This window comes from Passer domesticus, chromosome 3 (genome assembly GCF_036417665.1).
Source record: "Passer domesticus isolate bPasDom1 chromosome 3, bPasDom1.hap1, whole genome shotgun sequence".
NCBI classification, from domain to species: domain Eukaryota; kingdom Metazoa; phylum Chordata; class Aves; order Passeriformes; family Passeridae; genus Passer; species Passer domesticus.
Window position 1 is genome coordinate 102951150 of NC_087476.1, and position 22514 is coordinate 102973663.

General features: G+C 37.2%; 1 protein-coding gene across 2 annotated transcripts in view; it reads left to right on the forward strand.

The window, feature by feature from the left end:
• The window catches only part of CRIM1 (cysteine rich transmembrane BMP regulator 1), a 172237-nt gene that overhangs the window by 117498 nt on the left and 32225 nt on the right, over positions 1-22514 (forward strand). For both annotated transcript variants that reach the window (XM_064414754.1, XM_064414755.1), the window contains 2 exons: positions 2258-2455; positions 18723-18851. In XM_064414754.1, coding sequence (XP_064270824.1) covers positions 2258-2455; positions 18723-18851 — 327 coding nt within the window. The remainder of the gene's footprint in view (positions 1-2257; positions 2456-18722; positions 18852-22514) is intronic.

The following is a 22514-nucleotide window of genomic DNA, read 5'->3' on the forward strand; positions in this document are numbered from 1 at the left end:
TCCTGTTTGATGATCTAAATATTCAGCTATTTTATTATTTATCAATAAACTATTCTGTCGTATCATCATACCACAATAAAATTTGATTTCTACATTTTTGCAATGTTTCAATCAGACTAGCAAGAAAACCTGCTAACATTTCAGGTTGGTGAGTTGGTGTGTATTAGTCTACAGTGGAAATTTCTTATTTAAGAGAGGTCCTTAGTAAAATAAAATGGGTATGTTATGTAATTATTGAATGTTATGTAATTATTAATGTAATTATTAATGTTATGTAATTATTGAATAGTCTTTTATTTTTCTGGTAATGACTGTGGCTTAATACCAAGTTACAGGGTCCTTCATCAAACCACCTGGAGCTATATGCCTTACTTCTTTCTGTTGTGTATTCTTCTCAAAGGGGTTGTGGCACTAAATTAAGTCTGACTTCTGAATTCTGAATGATTGATAGAAAGATACATGGTGGTTTTTACTAGAAATCTCTCTTGATTTAGTGGCATTCTTTTAAGTGAGCCTAGACAGCTGGCTCCATTAAAATATAATTGTCCTGGTTCCTCTAAACACTTAAAAAAAAAAAAGTATCTCTGGTCCCTTTTTAAGTAACTTGGGTAAAGTTGACACTTAAATTGACAAGGTCATGTATTTTAAATGGGCAGAACATATCAGTCCACCCAATCATGCTTTTCTAGTTGTTGAAGAAGTGGCATTTTTTTCTACCTGTTCTTCTTCTGTTGAGTATTTCATGGCTTGTTGTCAAGGCGATTAGTTGCTTCCTACAAATATTTACTTGATTATAGAAATATCCAAAAAACCCAAAGGTTTTCTTTCCCTGACAGTTCTACAATGGCAAGTACTAAATTTGGTGTGAGTTGTGTAGTACAGGCAAAAGCCTTTCTTGGCTTAACTTCAGGAGGAGTTATTTCTCAGAGTTCTGTAGGCTATATCAGCATTAGGAGATGTAGTTTGTAGTTTTAAATGCTAGTGACCTTTTAAGGGTACCAGGAACTTTGTGCTTTGAGTTGCATAGAAGACTATTGCAAGTAGCACAAGTCTTGTATGCCTTTTCTGTGCTTTTTCTGTATTCCTCTGTCAATCAGAATTCTGTACATAGGTTGAATGATAAAATTCACCTAATTTCTTTGTGTATGATTTGATTTTTGGCTAAGTTAAACCAGTTTTTACAAGATCATCCTAAAACATCAAAGGTGCAAAGTTAAGAATTTAGTTAGCATTTTAATTTTTAAATGCCTTATTTTGACAGCCATCTGGTTTTGGGCGTAATCAGAATTTTACTAAAATGTTTGGAGTGTCATAAAGTAGCTTAGAATAAGAAAAAAACTACTGGCACTGCTACAGGTTTTATCTACATTCAAAATGCATTGCCTTCCTTCTAAAGGGGACTGATGAAACTCCAAAGAAATAATCCAAGTTTCATTCAAACCTTTTTTTCCTTCAGACAGGAAATCTTATTTCTCCCAAGTCCTTCTATCTTAACACTCCTGGAAGATTAACTTGTAATAAGTCACTTGTGCTTATTTAATGTCTGCTAAAAAAGATGTTTTCAGGTATATTTATTGCTTTTAATATATTAAATTTGCTTTACTATATAATTTGTAGTGTTCCTTGCTTTGCAAACCTGGCCTTCTTACTGTACATTCTCAGATACTTCATTTCTGAGGCTGACAGTTACCTTTTCTTAGACCCCATGATAAGCTGTATACATTCACATAATGTACATGTCTTTTTAACTGTTAATATCAGTGCAACTTACCATATCTCTGGAGTACTATTATTTCTGAAGAGTAAAAGCTGCTTTTATTCCCAGAAATGGGGTAGCATACACAGACTTTCATGGAACTTAAGGAGAAATCTTACATGAAGTATGCTTAAAATTCTGTTATTTAAATACCCAGATCTTAATTTGACTGCTAGCAGGTGAGTGGGACTTGAGCTTTCCAGGGGCAAAATCTTCAACTGACATTAAATTGAAAACTGACCTTGTTCAAAAAGGTAGTACATCTCCAAAACTAGGATGAGGTGCAGCTTAAAGGCACTATTCCTGTTCCAGTAACAAATGTGCCAGAGTGCATCTTTGCTCATGGTGTAAAAGAGCGTTGTAGTGCTGACAGGAGTCATTCCAGCGGGCATTTAAAAAAAATCAACAGATCCAAGAACCATTTTGTCCTGAAGAAAAAAACCGAAAAAACTTAAAACATTAAATAAAACACACATTCTCTTGCGATTGCTCTCATTTCAGACCCACTTTATCCAGTCAACAACCCTGCAGGCTGCTATGCCAATGGGCAGATCCAAGCCCACGGGGACCGCTGGCGAGAGGACGACTGCACGTTCTGCCAGTGCATCAACGGGAACCCGCACTGCGTGGCCACGGCCTGCGGGCAGAGCTGCCTCAACCCCGTCAAGGTGCCCGGGGAGTGCTGCCCTGTCTGTGAAGGTAGGACTGGTACTCCCCCTCCTTTGCATTTGGGCTGTCATGGCTCCTGCTTACCTGGCAATTCTCAGTTTACTTTAAGGTTTGGGAGGATTGAAGAAGCTGGTGTGGCATTGGCTGGTTACTGAATAATTACAGAGGGCAGAAAACATCAGCGTGGTTTAACTACGCCTGTATGTTGGCAATCCCTGGTACCCTTTTGGCATAAGAAGTGTAGTAAGAGGTGGTTAAGATCAGCATTATTTACTAATTTTTCTCTTAGCTTTGCTTAAACCTTATATAATGTCAGAATGTTTGTCATTTGTCAGTAATACTATAGGTATTACTGTTAATTGGATTATTCATGTTTTCTTCTTCGTCACTGTAATTTAGTTGCAACTAAAAATCTCTTTGCACAACGTAGTTTGATATTGGACATAATTATTTCAGTGAAATTTGTAAAAAGGTGTATTACCTGGGAGATAGATTAACTCTTCAACTATACAATTATTTTTTCATTTGTTTGTGGAAATATACATGTATATGGTATAACTGATCGAGATTTGATCTAACTATAAGGTAAAATGCTTGCCCAGCCTGACAATGGAAATGTGAAAACTTGAAAACTGAGACATTAAAAAAATATTTTTAATTGCATATGTGAATGTGCACTTAGAGCTGCATTTTATGGAGTAGCTGTTCATCAGGAAAAACACCAGATAAATTTAGAAACAGTTCTTCTAGACCTAGAACCATCTTCACAGTGCACAAACACTTGTGGGTGCTCAGTGAGTTGGCACTTATACATTTTTCTCATTCCATCTCCGACTAAAAAAAAAAGATTTTTGTATATCTACATGTGTCTCAGGGCCCTTCCTGGTTTCCAGTATCCATTCTGGGTACTGCTCACTGGGATACTTTTTAGGATAAATCTGAGGAGCATATGGATTTCTTGCAGGTGCTCTTTAGCTCCAGAATTCACATCACTAGGTATGAAGAAGGTGTTTGACACAATGTGTAAAAGTTGCCAGTGTATTGTACAGAATTGCACTACTTGAACTGAATTAATATCACTGTGAGGAAGCAGAATAACTGCTTTTAATCCCCAGTGATCACCTCAGGATTCATATCACAGGGCCTGTGCTGTCACCCCTCATTATCTAGGTGTCTGAGCCAGCTTGGGAAGGCATACAAAGAGAAAGAGAGGCTGATGGAAGTATTCTCAACATGTTAATACACTGAGAGGATTCTTTTCCTGTAATAAGGGAAGGATAGGCAAATATGTCTATTTTCCTCTTCCAGACAAGAGAAAATGGATGAGAGATACTTCAATTAAATGCATATATATATATATATATGTATAAGCTAATTATGAAGGATCGTAGTAAGCAAACACAGGGTCAAGCATAGGCTTCCATCCTTCAATGTAAAGGTTGCAACACAAACAAGCTGGTGCTTCATTAGCACACCACAGTAATGCCTCTGCAGTGCTCTCAGGACAAAGTTAGGTCCTCTGGACTAGGTTGCATAATTCTATACAAGAAGAGGTTTGTACTTTTAGAAGATGATGTAGCTACAACTGTTTAAGTCCACAAAAGTTGTTTTGGAGTTGCTTGGGTGAGTGACATATGGAGGGCAATTGTACTTAGGATACAAATGGATGAAAACTGGCACAATGGAATTGTGGAATCAATATTTAAATGAGGTCTTTGTGTAATCTAAATTATGGTTTATTAAAAAATAATCTTGTTTGTCATGTTAGCTATTGTATGATGTATGCTTAATTGTAGTCATCTAGTTTTAAGTGTATCATCTGGAAGGCAGTGATACTGAATAGTATTTTGAGGAACTTCCTAAGTTTTAAGCTTAAGAGCATCACATTTGCCTTTGTGGGTTTTTTTCAACAGGTAATGAAGTTATATAAGTGGTGGAACCAACAATTAGTAGACGTGCTTATAGTTGGTGCTAAATTGAAGTTTCAGCATTCTTAGGTACCATTGGTCTTAGAACATTTGAAAACACTTGAATCCTCTCTTATTTTTTCTCTTCCCTCTCCCACAGCAAACAAATATAACCAAAACAAATTATTGTGATAAATTATTGCAAATTATTTAATACCAGGAATTCAGATACAGGATTATTTCAAGGATAGAAAAATATTGGACTGTTAAAACACAGTAGTGAGTTCAGATGCTAGAACCTAAGATTTAAAATATTGAGTTTGCAAGAAGCACCTCTGGATGATTTGATGAGAAGTTATTTAACAATTTATCTTGCAATAATAACAAATTTAAAAAATCTCTGAGAAATTAACTATCAAGGGTACCAGCAAATCTCTTGGAGTTATGTTTTGGAGGATCAAACAACTTCAAGGTGGTTGCACCTTGTGATTAGCAGCCTGAATAAAAGTACTTAGTTACATGAGAGCAAGGTGTTACCTGATTTAAAGTATGAGCCCTGTGCATCTTTCTGAATCTATTAACATTTTTTATAAAAGCATATATTAAGAAAATTCCAGAACATTAGGAGAAAATAACAATCTTAGATGTTGACTGTCTGCATTTAATATTAAGAATGTGTATCTTAAAATTCCTTTTTTTAAAAAAGGTAGTGCATGAGCTAATGGCAGTAGGGACTTTTCTGTTAGCTGTAGACTTCTGGCCGACCTCCAAGGTCAGATAGCTTCATGTGTCTTAAGCCTTAAATCTGAGATTAGTGGTGTTTCTACTTGGAGTTTAATGTGTGGGGTAGGAAACAAGTACTGTCTGCTTTGTTACAATGCAGCTGTCACCTGCTAACACAGTAGGCAAGGAGCTTCTTTAGATTTCTGTTCTCTGGTTTTCTCCTTGTACTAAGGCTGAACAGGAGAAGTATGCATGCCCTGGGAAGACAGTTAAAAACTTTTACTTCCTTCACACAACTGATTTTTCCCAAATTTTAGTTTTATCACTTTAATGACAACCTAGTCCCATCTAAAATGCTATTTTGTTTCTGCCATCATCCAGCCACCTGACATCTCAATTCTCTTAAACAGGTAAGCTGCATGGATCAGTGCTCCTTCCCATTTTAAATCAGCTTCTCACTCTTTTTCCTGAGCATTGTTTCTGCTGAAGTTCTGCTCCAATGCTCACTGTGCTGTCCATGACCTGCAGGGTGGTGGGAACAGGGAAGAATAAGGTCCTGGCTGGGAAGTTGACTGACAAATCAATCCCTTGATTTTAATGATTCTAATGAAAAAGATGTGCATTACATTTTAAAGTAACTACAAGCTAAGAAGAAAATTCCAGACACATTTTTTCCTAAAGAGGAATTAAAATGCATTGTCAGCCATTTGATGCTTTTACCACCTCATTGCACTTGCATATCCACAGCTTAACTTGAATTTTGCAGTGCACTGTATGAGCAGAGGTGGTGAGTGTCTGTGCTCCCCAGTTTGGTTTCTCCATCTTTCTGCTTCTCTAATTTCCTACTATTCAGGAAAGAGAAGCAGAATTCTTATCTAGTGTGGGCAAAGGTCTGACAGAAGCAGAAAAAAAAGCAGAAAAAGTAGAGTACTTTAGTGATATGTTCAATAAATGGGCAAAAAATAATGTAAACTTTGCAGCTGATTTTGAAATAGTAGTTTACTAGTGATTGTAAAGATAAAAATACCTCATTTTGCCCTCCTCTTTTGAATGACTTCCAGTTCTCACTCACGTCTCAACATATCAACTCTCAACAAGAGTATATACCCTAGAGAAATAATATCACTTTTGCAGATTAGTTTAAAATGACTTCTTTTCAAAAGTTGGATTATGTAATTGCATCATGAATATAATTTGCTTTTTTGCTCTTACTTGTATACTACATTTCTTGATTCAGCTGTAGCTCTTTTGCATTTTTTTTTCACGTTTTTGTAGAGACTAATGCAGAATGTAGGAAATAATTGCTTACGTTTTAGAATCGTAACTATGCATCAGATCTAAAGCAGGAAGAAGAGTGGGACCTGCTGAAAACCCACTACTATCTTAGTCAGTTTAGTGGCTGATGGACCAGTTCAGGCCCATATTTCTATTTAGAAATAAGTATTAGATAAAGAATAATAAGGAAGACATTTTATATGCTTATCACTATTTTTAAGCATGCATTTATTTCTCATTGGATTTACATTTGAAAGAGAACCCAGCCAGCATCAATTGTGTGAGCTTACTTTAAGCATGTCAGATATAAACTCTTTAATATGCAAACCAAAACATTTAGTCAAAGATATTTCTAGCGTATATTTTGGTTGGAGTGTTGAGGGATACAGGGATTTGTGAGACAAATTTGGGATTTGATGAGAAAATTCTAATCCAAACTGCTTGTGGATCTGGCCTGGCTGTGGGTCTCCAGAGTAAAAGGTTATTAGTGTCAGTCACTTCTGACTCTTCCTCTCTGTCTTTGATCTAAATGCTGCTGAGCCTGCAGTTCTGCCAATTCACTTATTTCTTGGCTGATTTATTATCAGTTTCAATGAAGGACATATTTATTCCCCTAGATAAGTTTACATTCCAGCAGCTTCATAAGGATAATTTTTTTCTTGGATTACACTTAGAAAAAATTTTACTGCCAGAGATCACATATAACATACTAGAAATTCTGTGTACAAAGATTCTTGAAATATGAGCACGGTATGTCAGCACACAAATGTAGTCAGCCTTTGAATACAGTAAATTCAGAACAAACTAGAACATTCCCATTCCCTCATGAAGAAAATCCTGATGTTCTTACTACCACAGTCAGGCTGTGAGGACTGTAGAGACTAAAGTTACATAAAAGCAGGTGTTGACACTTTTCTAAATTAGAGACTAAGATGGAGCAATTGTGGTATTTCAGTTACTATACAGAGCTGATTAGTATCCATTCTCTGCAGTAAACCCTTATAATTCTTCATGACTTGCTGCCATGTATGTATCCATGGTGTATATCCTGTATGTGTGCTATGCAATACATGTTCCCCTGTTGATTGGATGCCCAGATTGGTTTGCAGCGTATGATTTTCTGAATACTTGCCTTGGGCTTGCTGGACCTGGGGAAGATGAGTCCCTCCCTCACTTCAGTCTTGCCTGCTGCTGTTGGAAGGGAATGCTGAGTGAGGTGCTTGAAATCCTTGGCACTGGAGCTCCCTGGGGAGATTGATGAGGAGGAAGAGACAGGAGCATTGGGGAGTAGGTGCATGAAGGAGAGGGGTATTTATGGATGTGCTGTGCCAATACAATGGGTTTGTATATGGATTTAATTTTCAAATCTGTTGGCAGCCTCTCTTGAGCTGCACTGTAGTTGGTAGATACTAGTATCCACTAGTATCTTTACCAGCTCTGTTTGATGTTTTTACTAGCTCAGATCAAAGCTAAATTTATTTTATCTATAGACAGCAAAGCTAAAAAGAACAGACAGTGGCTTAGAAGGCAGAGTATAAATTCATATGTTTTAAAGCACAGAACTGACAGAAAGATGCTCACCAAATTCAACAAGAGAAAATACAGCGTGCTATGCTGTGAGGAACCAGATTAATTTTGATTTTTGTCTCAACCTTGTTTGACCAGAGGTATATGGGGGAAGGACTGCACATGTGCCTCTTGCAGGAGGCAGCTAGGAGAAGATGGAGAAAAGCCCTGTCTCTAGGGAGACTTTGCCTGCCAGCCATTTCATGTCTCACATGAAATAGGCAGTCAGTAGGAGACCACCAAGGACACAGTGTTCTCCAGAGAGGTTCTGGACTCGGGTGGCAAAAGGTCTCCACCAATGGACTGCAGTCAGGCGTTCAGCTGGGCCAGCGGTGTCCTGACAGCGAGCAGACCTTGGGAGGAGCTGAGGGCTGTAAAAGTACCTGCATCACAAGCTGCTGGCCTCTTCTTTGCCCTCGCTCTTTTTGCTTGCTCTTGCTCACTCGCTCTGCCTCTTGGGCTGGACACCTGTTGACCACCTCCTGTGTCCTGTCCTATGACTTCCATCTTCCTCACCTGCTCCAGCCATCACCTGTCCTGCCCCACTGCGTTCCTGCCCGGTTTCCCACCTGAGCCACCTGCTTCCAACCCTGCCTCGTGGATCCAGGCCATCACCATGATCCCTGCTGCAGCCCTGTCCAGGGTTCTGGGCCTGCTCCTGATCCCCACACACCTTGTGTCCACTGCCTGTGGAATGCTCAGGTTCCCTGGCCGGCAGCGTGCACACACCCCTGCCACGTGGGGAGCACCGATGGCACGCTCCCAAGTTCTGGTGGGAACGCCTGCTTCTTCTCTCTCTCACCCCCCCTTTCTTTTTCCTTCTCCTTCCTCTTTTTCTGTGTTTCCTACTCTTGTAGGGCATCACCTTTTCAATACCAATAAATGGTTCTGTGATATAATACTTGCCTCGTTTGGCTTAATTCTGTTCTAAATCATCTGTTTTAAAAGAACGCCCCACAATTCCCCCTTAGTGGAACGTGACACGCCCAGGGGGGATTCTTCATGAGTCCTGAACCAGATGATTGTTAAATAGCAGCTTTCCAGGAGAGATTTTGTGATTAAGGGGAAAGAACATGTTGAACATGGATTAACAGGGCCTTGAGAAGGCAAATACCATACTGAAATTAAGATCAAGAGGAGAAGTCACGAGACCTGAAGTAATCTTTTTTGGTCTCTTTCCTGTGGGTGAGTATGTCCCTAGATGACATAGTAGGTACTTGGTTCTTTTCTGTACATTGCTTCTCTGATAAGGGTGAAAGCTGGAAAGCATTGGAGAGCTATGAGCACAGTCCAAAATTTGTACAAGACAGACTGAATAAATAGGATTAGTTCAGCTTAAAATAAAACTATGAAGTCAGAATGTGAGCATAGCAGTCCTCAAGTGACTAAAAGGTTGTTGCAAAGAAAAAGATAAGACAAAAAAGAATGGGATTGAATTACAGAAGAGAAAGATGGGATTTAGAGGAAGGCAGAAAGTTGTTGAGGAAAACAAAATTCCCTCTATGGCATGTTGTGACTAAGATTGTCTTTTTGATGTGTTCAGGGCATGGCAGTTGTATTTTTAGCCTTACTGAAAAGAGATTTGCTCAGGAAATTGCTTGCATAACTGAAAGCAGTAATGGTATTTCACGTGTAGTTTTCAGTGTTCGTGCAAGTGATGGCTGTGTACCAATACAGAGCCCGATGCATAGCTGGGGGCTTGGAGGGGAAGGGTGTTTGGGGTCTTTTCAACTGAACATCAAAGTGATCAAATCCCTTTTGGCAAGATATGTCCACTTAATATGTCCAGTTAAATCACTTCTTTCCAGTTACCTGACACACTAAAGCCCATGGGCTTATTAATAAAAACCCAATATATGAGGCAGGAGATGAGGTACTTTGAGGTGGCTGTTTCCATAGGAAGAGAGGCACTAAGCCTTTCCACAGAAAAGGCATGAAATTGGAGACAGAGGCATATTGAGACATGATAGTGTGGAGGGGAAGACCTTCCTTTATCCTTGGCCTGTCCCCAAACTCAAGCTCTTCAGTTGACACAACTTTTCAGGACATGCACCTCCTTTCTCTGGTGACAGCTGGGGAAAGAAGGCCTATTCCCTTCTGTGGACCCAGCACAAGCAGTTACTTAGTTTTAAGCTTCTGATGGATGCCTCTACAGCTCCTGGAATGATATCAGCCCTCTGGGATTTGACTTTGTTTATTTAATCTATTATCTATTTATCTGTTTAGTTTGTTTTCTCTTTCTTTGTTTTCTAGACTTCTCTTCATTAAGAGCCAAGGCTTAGGCAATCATTCTGTGCTTTCCCCATGGTTTTAGGGCCAATGGCTTATTTTTGGAGCACAAGAAAGGGATCACATTTCTTCAGATTAAAACAGACAGCTAGGTACAGGGGAGAAAGGGGTTTTTCAAGTGCCATAAGGGACTGCAAAATTTTTATATGTGCTCACACTTCTTTTGGCTCAGACCAGCTCTTCATGGGGACTGGTCTGCGTTCCTGTTCCATTGCAGCTAACCAGAGCCATTGGCAATCAGCTAAATTGGCAGTCAGTACTGCTGCTTACTGCTTGCTTCTTGCTGGGCTAACGACTTTGCTTTCTAAGTAACATTACTGTGGTTTAAATATCAATTCCATTTTTAACAAATTTTACAAAAAAAGAGGGAATATACCATATGAAAATATAATAGCATGTTAATAATGCTAAAGAAGCTACAGTGGTAGAAATAACTGTTTCCCTTGGGCCATCTGCATCTGTGCACAGCCATCTGCAAATTGGAATAATAGCTGTGTTCACAGGAAGTAATATTGGTTAAGATAGTATGATTTTATTTTTTTTTCTTTTTAACAAGATAATAAATACAAGTGTTCAGCACTGGCATTGATGACAAAAATGTCCTTTAGGAAAGTCTGTGGTTGCTTCTATTCCCTTGCATCTCTGAGAGGCTCAGGCTATTCATAGAGAAAGCTGATACACAGTAATTGGTTATCTCACAGCATGTCCTTCTGCAAGAGAGCCCTCAGGTAGAAGTGGCTGGGTGCCAGCATAAGCTGTGAATGAGAAATTAAGTGTTAAACAAAATCCCCTCAGAGGATTTTCATGAATAAGACCCACAGTACTTTGCTGTCATTATGGCTAACACTTTATCTTCACAAAAAGAAATTAACATTTTCATCAATAAAGGAATCCAAACTCTAGCTGAGATGTAATTCAGTTCAGTTCCTTTAGCGTGTCTAGCACTTCATTAAGTAAAAACAGGCAGTAGAGTCCAGTGAAAAGAAATTTGATTCATTCAGGATGAAGTCAGTGGTAGTGAGCAGTGTTCACTGACATGGGGCGTGGGCCCAGAGTCCTCCTTAGAGCATGGAATGTTATTATTTAGCAGCAGCACTGGAGCTCCCAACCAGCCCTTTCATCAAAGTCAATTAAGGGATGCAAACGCCACTCTGCAGAGGACTGGGCTTCTGTTTGCCAGATCATGAATTAGTATAGTGGTTCTAGAGAGCAGCTGAGCTTTTGGAACCACTGGACGATGAAACCAAACTGGCCGGGGCAAGCCAGTGAAATTCAGGAAGACTTTACGAGTATGGAATAATGTTTTCATGGTTTCCAGTGATTCATTGTTGAATTCAGTGGAAGACTGCTGAAAGGATAAATAACCAGAGAAAATCCTAATGAATATGTGTCAGAGGATGTCTCTCTTATGAAGAACCTCATGGATCCTCCTAATTTTTTTCAGCACCAATGGTTTTCATAGATTTGCCCCAGATGTACACTAATTTTGTTTACCTTCACCTAGTAAGAATAAGTGAATGGCCTTCTTAATGTATTTTAACAATTCTTGATAGACTTAATTGAGTCTGCTTCAACAAGGTGGTTGTTTCTTAATGTTATTCCATCTAAAATGGTCAAAAAAAGTTCTTATCAGCATTAAAATTCATTTGACATGTCTGTTATACCAAAAACTGCTAGAATTATTACGGACAAAAGGTATTAACTTCACATTTTGGGAGTAGAAAGTATGTATTTCGATTGTATCACTGCAAAAAAGACACGTATGTATACCCCCAGCTTCTTTACTCTACAGCAATAGTCTTTGATTGTGATAGTTACTTTCAAAGAAAAAATACATATTTTAGTAGTTTCAGGTTGGCAGCATGAATAAAATTTGAGACAAAAGGCTGCCAAACTGAACTATGTGTTTGGAGGTATTAATGAATGTATTTTCAGAGTTACTTGTGATATTAGAAAATTGTATCACCTAAGTCCTTGCACACATTTATAAATTGTTTTGTGATGCTGAATTGTTGAACCCTGATAGCCGACACAATTAGCTACATTCTGGGAAAAAATTTCCTGTGAGGCATTAGGTATTTCTAACCCAGGAAGGAAATTCTTTAGCCCAGGACTCAGGACTGATATTTTTCATGTAATGAATTGGAGGGGCGGGGAGGGCTGGAATGCGAACTATGAGCATGGAAAACATTTAGTCACTCTTGGAATGATATGAATGTTTTTACAGGAAGCTTAAGTAAACACACATGCTGCTGCTTAGTAGGCTGCAGTTAACTTTTTTGGACAGTAGACAAAATTTAAACAAGTATGCAGACTCAAATGAAAGGCTGTTGAGCAGCACACCCTTCAGGTCCAGTTTTGAGCCAGTTATCACTTAAAACATTAGGTTAAAAGACTACAGTTTGTTTGGGGTTTTTTCCTTTTTTTTTTTTTTGAGTTTTTTTTTATGGCAAATGCTTGAATGCACTGATTTTTAATTTCTTTAAGTCATTTGTTTCATAGGATCAAAACATCTTACTTCTTTTAAAGGTGTAGTCTGTGTTATGAATTACTACAGAAGAGGGAGCTATTTCACTTTCCCCAAACATGGGCATGTTCTTTATTATTCATGCTAGAGATCTTTCTCCTTGCTTAGAACATGACTTTTATTCTTTTCTTCTTCACCCCAGAAGAGGTTTTCATCTAATGAAAACAAAAGAGATGTTGGACATCCTAGAATCCTATTCTGTTGAGCTTACTAAGAAGAAATGTTGTACAGAGGAAGAAGCTTAGAATACAATAGTTACTTCCCTACTTACCACCAATTTTGTAAAACCATAGAGTAGCTATTTCCCTCACATGATATTACCGAAAGTATGAAACAAAACCTTTTTGGAGTTAAAATATTGCATTCCAAATGAAACAAAGCAAAGAGATTGTTTTTCATGTAATATTAATAATAAAAATACCTTACCGAGAGGTGAAGCCTGCATAATGTATTAACTTAAAGGAGAACAAAAAAATGAGACCGATTACAGCTGGTTGTGGCTGTTACTAAATAATTCTTAACAGAGAATTGCTCTTACAAACAGCTGGAAGAAATTTTGCTTACTGAATAAAAAAGCTAGTTTTTAAGTCATGAAGTAGATTCAGAGAGATAGTGTTAGGCAAACATGTACTTATTTTGGAAAAATAAGGTAATCAGTACTTGGCAAGCATACAGAAATAATCAGAAATTTAAATATTTGTCTTCTGATTTCAGTTCCTTGATTAGAATTCATCAAAGATACTGCTACTTTCACTGGAAGTGTCCCGAGTTTATATGAAAGTGAAATCCATGGAGTCATGCAAGTTGAAAAGCACACCAGAGATTATTTTCTAATCCTATCTCCTCCTTAAAGCAGGTCCAGTGACAGAAGAATGTCAAGGCCTTTTCCCAGTTAAATTTTGAATATTTTGAAAGATGGAGATTACACAAGTCTCCTTGACCATGTCATAGTTTGATGACCCATGTGGTTCAAAAGAAACATCAAAACAGCTTTTATCAAGTTGTCATTTCCCATTTAGTGTTTGTGTTTGCTGCCTGGAACCACCTTCAAGATCAGCCAGGCCATGTCATCTTGGTACCATCGGGTTAAGGAGTGGTAGACAGCAGTAGGATGCCCCCTGGCCCTCCTTCTCCAGGCTGAGCAAGCCCTGCTTTGTGTCTCAGCCCGTCATCATGTGCCACCTCTCCAGCCCTGGCCAGCTCAGTGTCCCTGTCATGCTCAGGTGTGTCCATGGCTCTCTTCTACTGAGGAGCCCAAAACTGGAGACTGCTCCAGCAGTAGGCTTCCAAGAGCTAAATGGAGGGAAACCATCGCTTCCTTGTACCTGCAGGCTCTGCTTCTGCTGGTGCAGGTCCCTCTTGTCCTTCACACAAATCGAAACTGAGCTCTTGGTTCTCTCATAACATGTTTGGCTTTGCAGAAGAGTAGTTATTCTCAGTTTGCTTTCTGATACAAAGTCTATGGCTAGCGTTCAGATTTTGAACAACTTAGAATATGATAGGAAGGTGGGTATAATTTTCCATTCTGGTTCCACACTTAAGAAGGATGCTATTTAGTTAGTTAGTTGCCTTTTGTATGATTTATGTAATTATAGTTAAATGTTTTTTTAACAGTGAAGTTAACAAGATTGCAATAAATTGTAAATTGTCCCTGGGTTTTTTTCTTTATTTTTATTTGTTTTACAAGGCTTTAGCAGTCAATGGTATATTTCAGTTTTCATTCTCTTCCTCTTTTTAATAATAATTTATCAAATTATGTATATAATAAAATTTTAATCCTGAGAAACAAATTTTCCCTGCTCTCACTGAAACATGGGTGCACCAATTTCTCTCCATATCTGAATACTTGAGCAGTATCTTAGTACCTCAATACCTCAGTATAACAAATTTAGAGCTCAGTGCTAGACCAAATTGACCATCCTTTGTTCTTGTGCATGTATTTATAGTAGTTCATATTGTTAACAGAAGAAAATATTTGCTCTTTGTACTACAAGCTGTGTCACATCACTCAGAAGTGGGAGGTCTCAGAAATCAAAGAAAGAGGAGTGTAGGGATTGGTTTCGCTCATATTACAGAAGTATTCTAGATGGAAAAAAATCAGTGAAAATACTATTCTACCTTGATACCTTCTTTTTTTTTTAAGCAGTTTTTGTCTTGGTATGGTTAATATAAGTCCTTAAGGACAAAGCTAGCTCCAGACATTACTTGAATGCCACCCTTCTTTCACCATAAATGCAGTTTGATTTCAAGCTGGGATGATGAGATTCAGGGTTGCATCACATATTGTAGTGTTTTTCAGTGGACTAGTCAGACTGAAGGTCCACCAACAGCTGAAATAGCTGCTGTAGATTTTAAAATTGTTGAAGTTGTTTTTAAGTAAATGGCACTGTAAAGACTTAATTCTAATATTTTTATCAACCTCACAGCAAGCAAAATAATAATCTGCAGCAAAATTTGGCAGAGAAAATATCAGAGAGGATATATAGAAGCATGGTGTTCTAACAGGAATCTGCCTTTATATATAAGCACTTGGCATCAGCAAAATCTGTGCTCCATTAAATAATCCATTGTTTTCATCCAGACTCTCCTCAATCCCCCTTCTCTTTATTTCCTTCTCCCTTTCTTTCTATGCTATAGTTGTATTGTTGGTAAAGCACACAGGCAGAGACAGCACCCGTTTTTCCCACCCATTGTCTGTGCATTTGTGCACTGGATCTTTCTTCAGTCGTTTCTACCCAGAGAAAGCCCAGTTCAGATCCTCTGGTGGTACATGCTTTTTCAAGCTTAGCTACTGCTTGCCTATTCAAATAGCCAGAAGTCTGGCAGAGCAGATCTGGCTTTATTTGTTGAGTCTTGTCTAGTGAAGTGAAAAGGCCTGAATTTTTTTTTTCCTGGCTGCATTTTTGCACATGTGGGGGTAGGGAATTAAATTATTTCTTTTGTCCTCTGTTTGCAGCTCATTGAGAAGCAGGCATGCATATAAAATTACTGTATCTCAGGGCTTACCTTTAGGGAGAGAAGGGAAAAAGAAACAGATTTGTAAGCTTGACTGGAAACACTGAGGATGCTGAAAGTAGGGCCAAAAGTGGAAGGTAACAGAATAATAAAATACAATGAGTAGAGGATGAACAAAAACTTTTCAAATTAATATAACAACAGTTTAATTTCATCCTTTATAATAAGTACCATATTACTGCATGTATCAAAGGCACAAAAATTGTGTCCATGTGTCCAAGGCAAAGGAGCATCAAAATACAGATGTTTACTTTTAGAAAGTCACCAAAATTACACAACAGATAGATAGATATAATTGTGGATGGTTTTCCTAGACATTAAGTTATACCTGCAATTACAGAGAAGTTATATATTGAGGGGGAGACTTTAATGATGGGAAGTAAAATACAGTCCTCTTTCTCTCTAGCTTTAGTTTACACCCAAGTGGATCAATGAATAGTAACTAACCTGCATCTCAACTTTCAGTAAGGTTTTTTTGCTTTTTTTTTAATTGACATGTTTTACCCCACATCTGCAGTCAGATGGTAAAACTGCAGTCTCCTTCAGTTCTCTGGCTTGTGGTACTGTCAGTGAACTTTGCTCTGGGCAGCAGTAATGATTCATGTGATTTGTTTTAGCTGGTTTTAGCTACCTGTGAGTACAAGCATTCCTGTGGCCTTTTTGTCATTTGAAGTGTAATGTTTGTTGGGGATGACCAGTAACCTGACTGTAGCTTCAGGGTCGCCCTTGCCTTCTGGCTTTTTGCATGTTTAGGATATTTCAGTTAGAGAATGGAGTGATGCTAAAAATCAGTGTGGTTACAGAACTAGTTTATATACTCAGAGGCCTAAACAGCCAGGATTAATTAATTGTATTTATCATGTTATTGGTGGATATTGGTATATAGCAATATGTTCATGATTCCTAAACTAATGGTTTGATGAAATTGCAAATGTTAAGTATTAGACATGAATGTGATTTAGTCAGATATTTTATTAAATGGATTCGAAAACAACTACAAAGAGTTCATTTAGACGAAAAGAACTGTAGCTTGAAAATCCATTAATTTTTAAATACTTTGCTCATTATGGCTACTCTTCTACACTACACATGCAAACTCAGAGCTCTGAAATGAAGAATTGATTTAAACCAATCCTTTGACCTCCAAACTTGTCATTTATATTAAATCCCTACTAAATTATTTTTTTTTTTTAAATTTAACTTAAATAAGAAGATATTTGAGAGACCTGGAGAGATATGATGCCATTAAGCAGACTTCCAGACTGTGCATGAACAAAGCTGTTGGCACTGTTCTATATATTTTAAAATGTATTGTTGCTTTTCTACTAGAAATTATACAAGCAACAGAATTTGAGTGTTACTCAGCAAGTGCATAATCTGCACCATGACCTCTGAGATAAGTTTAAAGTTATCTAACTTAATTGTAGAGTCTTTAATACAGTTTTTTCATTCCAAACTCTAGTTAGCTGACCTAATTTTAAAAGGATTAAAAATGTTCATCGGCTGCATAAACTGTTGTGCTGGGGAGAGCAAGGCTGAAGAGAAGCTATGAAAGCTGAAAATTGTGAAAGACAATGAAAGCAGAAAAGTTCATTCTTGTAATAGGATCATTTTCAGTTGACTGGAAGGCATGGGTGCAAAAGCTGCCTGCTGGAATGTAGCCCATAGGCACAGAAATCAGTATTTTGTTTTATAGTGTATACTTCCAACACCTTAATCTACAGTGAGTAATATTTTACCCTTACTCTGAAAGTAAAGAGTAGCTGCCTATAGGTAAAAATGGCAAAATCTGTGGTCTGAAGATGAAAGATGGCAACACGTGGCCACTTTGACTCAATTATTATACTCAAATAATTCCTCCATATTTTCACAATTTATCACTTATGGAAGGCTTTTTAAATTTAATTTTGTATAATTCTTCATTTTTTCAGGTGGTGAAGCAGAGTACACTTAAACATTTGAAGCACTGAAATGAAAGCTCACAGTTCTTTAAATCATGCAGTTTTTGTTTCCTGAATATTTTGTATAATGTTAATAATGCTCATAACTATGAACTCATTGGTTCTTCAGTGCCTGAGTTCTATGAAAAACACTAGATAGACAAAATTAGTCTCAGAGAGCAAAAAGTTGTTCAAGAAAAGATAGGTATTTCTTTCCTTCTGAATCCTGTTTTATGATGGTCATTTTGAGGTTTCTTGTTATCTCCATAAATCTCTGGATTTTGTTTTATTCTACCACCTTTCTATACTACAGGATGTTAATATTTCTGTCTACCCTATGTGTCAAAAAATATTTCATACTCCAGCATATTTAAATGGTGTCAAAAAGTAAGTGTTATGCTGTTGGTAAATTAAATTACAGTTGACAATAATCTCTTCAACCTCAGAATGCATAATCTGGGACTGCAAATTATACTGTAAGAAGTGATATTTTCGATAAATAACCATGATAAATGCTCTCCAGAGATCTTTCACATGCAGTGTACCTTACATTCCCTTTTGGTATTCAAAGTCTCTTCTGCTGTAAATTTCAGCAGAGGTGATGTTACTCACATAGAGAAAGATTTGACTTCTGAATTACATGTTTGATGTGCAGCTTGGTAACTCTGTTCAGTTTCTAAAGCAAAAAAATCTGCATGAAATTTTGATTAAACACTTCTGGAGAAATATGGGCAAAATAAATATTTTGCATTTAGTTTGAAACTGCTTGAGCAGGAAAGCTGATTTCATAGCGAACAAAAAACAAAAAGTGGTAATCCTTTTCTGTTTAGATACTTCAAAAATTTTCTACAGCTTCATGCTGTTTTTGTTGACTGTACATTTGAAACAAAGTCTGTTTATTGACTATTTTCTAAAGTACCCAGAATATTCATCAGAAACAAAAGTAATTAAAATTACTCTCTTTACTGTTACATTGTGTACAGATTTTTGTGAACTTGATTAAAATAGTCAAAAATCTCAAATTTATGTGTTTGTTTTTTTTTTTTTACCTCCAGAACCAACATATATCACAATAGGTCCACCCACCTGCGAGGTTTTGGTGAACTGCACTTTGACTGAAAAAGACTGTATCTATAGCTTCAAACTGGACCAAAACGGTTGTCGCATTTGTCAGTGCAAAACTAGTGAGTATGCAGAAATGCAGTGGCTTCTACCTTTTATACCAAATTATATGTGAAAATGGTAGTATGCTGGTTTTTTCCATTCATAATGTTGATTATTTGTTGTGCTAGTATGTGTGTGCGCTTTATAGTTGTTCATCTTTAAAGAACTGGTTCCTGATTTCTGACATTGCTTGCTTGCTTGCTTAAAATGTGTTTTGAGGAAAATGTACAGTGCTTGACTTTAGAGGTAAAAAATTAACAGCTGGCTAGAAAAGGTAATAATTTGGGACCTAATGTTCATATAGACTTTGAGAAGTCTTATGAGAATTACAGATTTCATTTTCCTCTGTTTACAGAATTTTAAGAGCATCTAGGTTTCTGCACTTCAAAAATTCCTATTGCTAAACAGCCTATTTTCAACTTTCAACAAGCTTTTTTCTTCAAAATTTAGATTTTGAGGATAAATGTTTGAAAATTATGTGCTTGGGAGTGGGTGTTTGTATATACAAGTGTATCCATATGTATATTTATTTCTGTAATATATTCTTATATTTATTTTACATATATATATGTATATATATATAATATTTTAGTTAGCATTTTTGCAGGCTTTAACATCTATTTCTTCCCAAAGGAAAAATACTGTGCCTTGTGAGAACTTTGTGTGTGCTTTTTCTCTATGTGTTTCCTTAAGACTTCAGTGTTTACAGGTGAAATATAAATCAGTATCAGGTTGCTTTTTGGAACTGGCCAACAAAGGACCCCTGTGGAGTACAAGTCTCAGCTACAGAATGCATCTCTCTGTGGCTGCCAACCCAAACTAGGAGCGGGTTTAAACTCTTTGTAATGTTATTGCAGCTTTTCAGCTTTCTTGCAGCCTCTAAGGCTTCCACGACCAAAGTATTACTCTGTTCCTCTTCTTCTGGTTTCAGTCCACTCATTCTCAGCCACTTTTTAAACCAACGTGACTATTGTAGGGTCCCAAGTAGAAATGGTCAAAATAAAATTCTTAAATAGTACAAACTAAAAAGCTTTAGGAATGGATTGGTGTTGGGGAGGACATCTTAAAAAAAGTAAATATATGGCAAGCCATAACATTATCATGGCAAATAAGAAATAATACCTTTGATTACAAGTTGTATTCATGGAAGGATGACTTTCCTTCGGTTATATCCAAGCCATCATATACTTGTCTTACTTCATTCTTCCCAAGGAAACATTAGAAATGTTAAGGCCTGCTTTTAACATTGAAATTTGATTTTCCTTCTCCTTCTGTTATTGTTAAATTAATTGGAGAGTTTGACACAAACAAGAAAATGGACATTCATGACAAGTTTCATCATCTATGCCTGTGCGTGCAGTCCTTCTCTCCAGTTTGGTGTGCTGGAGACACACCACTCCAAAGGATGATTTCTTTTGTCCTAGGTTAACAGACTGCATATGGACACAAACCACATCTCAGAATGTTCTTGGTTAGAGTATTTCTGATTAAATAGTGCATAAGAACCTATTCAGGAGAATTTTTCTTTTGCCAGATTTGCTTGAAATTTTATTCATTTTACTGTAGCAAACTGTCTGAAGCAAAGTTAATAGTATCATTTATCATCTTTTTTTTCAGTTAAATAATGTGACTAGTAGATTGCTTTAAAATCTCAGTCATTTAGAAAGAGGAGACCTTTATTTGCTAAGGAAGTGAAGAAAAATAACAGCTTGGAAATCTTCATCATTTGGTGGTTATCAATCAAAATGACAGAAATTGAATTTTTCTGTCTAGTAATGTCTGTTGCTTGCAAGGCTCTCCTCTGGACAAAAGAGTGTGTGAGAAATGGGAAGAGAGAAGTCTTAGGCCAGATATGCTGAAAATGTGCTGTGCTAGCTCTCTGAGTTTTGAGATCCTGTGTACTTTAATGTCCAAACCTGTTCAGCTGCATCTTGGTTCTCTTAAGGACAGCAGAACATGTATTTTCTTTAGCTCACGCAGACTCATGTGGACTTTTGGGAACATCATTATTTTATACTGCATCCACTTGTTTTTTGCTGGTCTAAGCTGCTCAACAGAGTCAAATTTAACTGCCTCAGTAAGGAAGCCCCCGTGCCCACACTAACATTTGAAGTCATCCTATCCTAATTCCACTAATCTATTTCCAATAAAGTTTCATTTTTCGTTATTTAATTTAGATAGCTCTGCTGGAGGTTTGTTATACTTCAGTTATTTCAGCCAAAATAAAAGCAAAATGATAAAGTCGAAGATCATAGAGTGAAGGTATAATTTGTTCTTCTTTATTACCTGCATTTACATTCATGTTGCCAGAAATAAGTACAACAGGTTTATTTGGAATGATTATGTAAGTACAGTGAAACTTGTTTTGTGCTTCATTGTAATTTAAGTGTATCCTGCCTCGTTCAAACCAACTACAGAATTAGAGGGAAGAAAGAATATTTCTAGAATATTATTTTAATTGAATAGTTTACTTTGTCTTTTATCCTCCTATCCATTTCTGCAGTGAATGCTGTAGCAACACGCAGTGTAAACATACATGCTGTAAAGTAAAATAAAATACTTTTTCAAAGTAGCAGAACCAGACCATAGTTGTAAGAGAAGGGAGGAAAAAAAAAAACCACTGAGCAAAGAGTAAGCACAGACTTCTATGGGAAAAAAGTTCAGTAAGTTCAGTACACATGGAACCACAAATAATGAGGGAGGAAGATTAATCATACTGACCAGAAGCATCTTGAAGCCAAATCAGCACTACATGACAATAAAAGGTAAAAAGCAGAATGCAGAATCTAGGAAGAACTGCTGCAGAATACCAAGAGTAAAACTAAAACAAGTAGGAAAACCAGAAAAAAGGATGGTATAAGATGATACAAGAGCAAAACACAAACAGAAAAAAGTAAATAAGAAAAAAATTGTAGTATTGTAGTGTGCAGCAATTGCTCTTGTGTTTGGCGTTTCTGGGCCTTTACTTTCCTAGGGAGATCTGGAGTGGAATGAAGTCCTTAGGAAGACAAATCCATTCGGAGGAGTCCTTGTGGAAGACCAGTGCTCTCCTGTTTGTGAGGCAGGACTCCTCTTTCCCCAGTGAAAACCAATGGCAGGATTAATAATGCCTGCTGATTTAAAGGATTAAAATCTGATTGGTGGTTGCTGCTGCACACCAAGTCATTCTTCAGCAACAGTCTGCAGTGCAGGCCTTGTCTGTTCGCTGCATTAGTTTCATGGGGAAAAAAAAAAACAAACAAAAAAACAAAACAAAACCAAACAAACAAAAAAAAAAACACACACACAAAAAAAAAAAAACAACCACAAAACAAAACCCTTCAAAATCTCTCCTGTGACTGAGACTAGTGTTTTACCCCAAATGAATTGAACATGTAGTACTCGTCAGGGTATAACTGTGAGCATATATGACTTCAATATTTTTTTCAACATTTCAAATCTTACTAAAATGGAATTAAATTAGAGTGTTGCTGTCAATTTGAAAAATTGTTTGCATCATTTAGAAGGCTTATCTTTGTGGTTCCAAGATGCAACTGTCATCCAATTTCATTAATTTCAGACTCCTTATGGAGAGATGCAACTGGAGAAGGCTGAGATGAGTCATTTTCCCTGCGCATTATAATGCATCACCTTCCACTTTGTGTGGTGGTCTCTTTTGTCTGTCAAAGCAAGTCATTCAATCA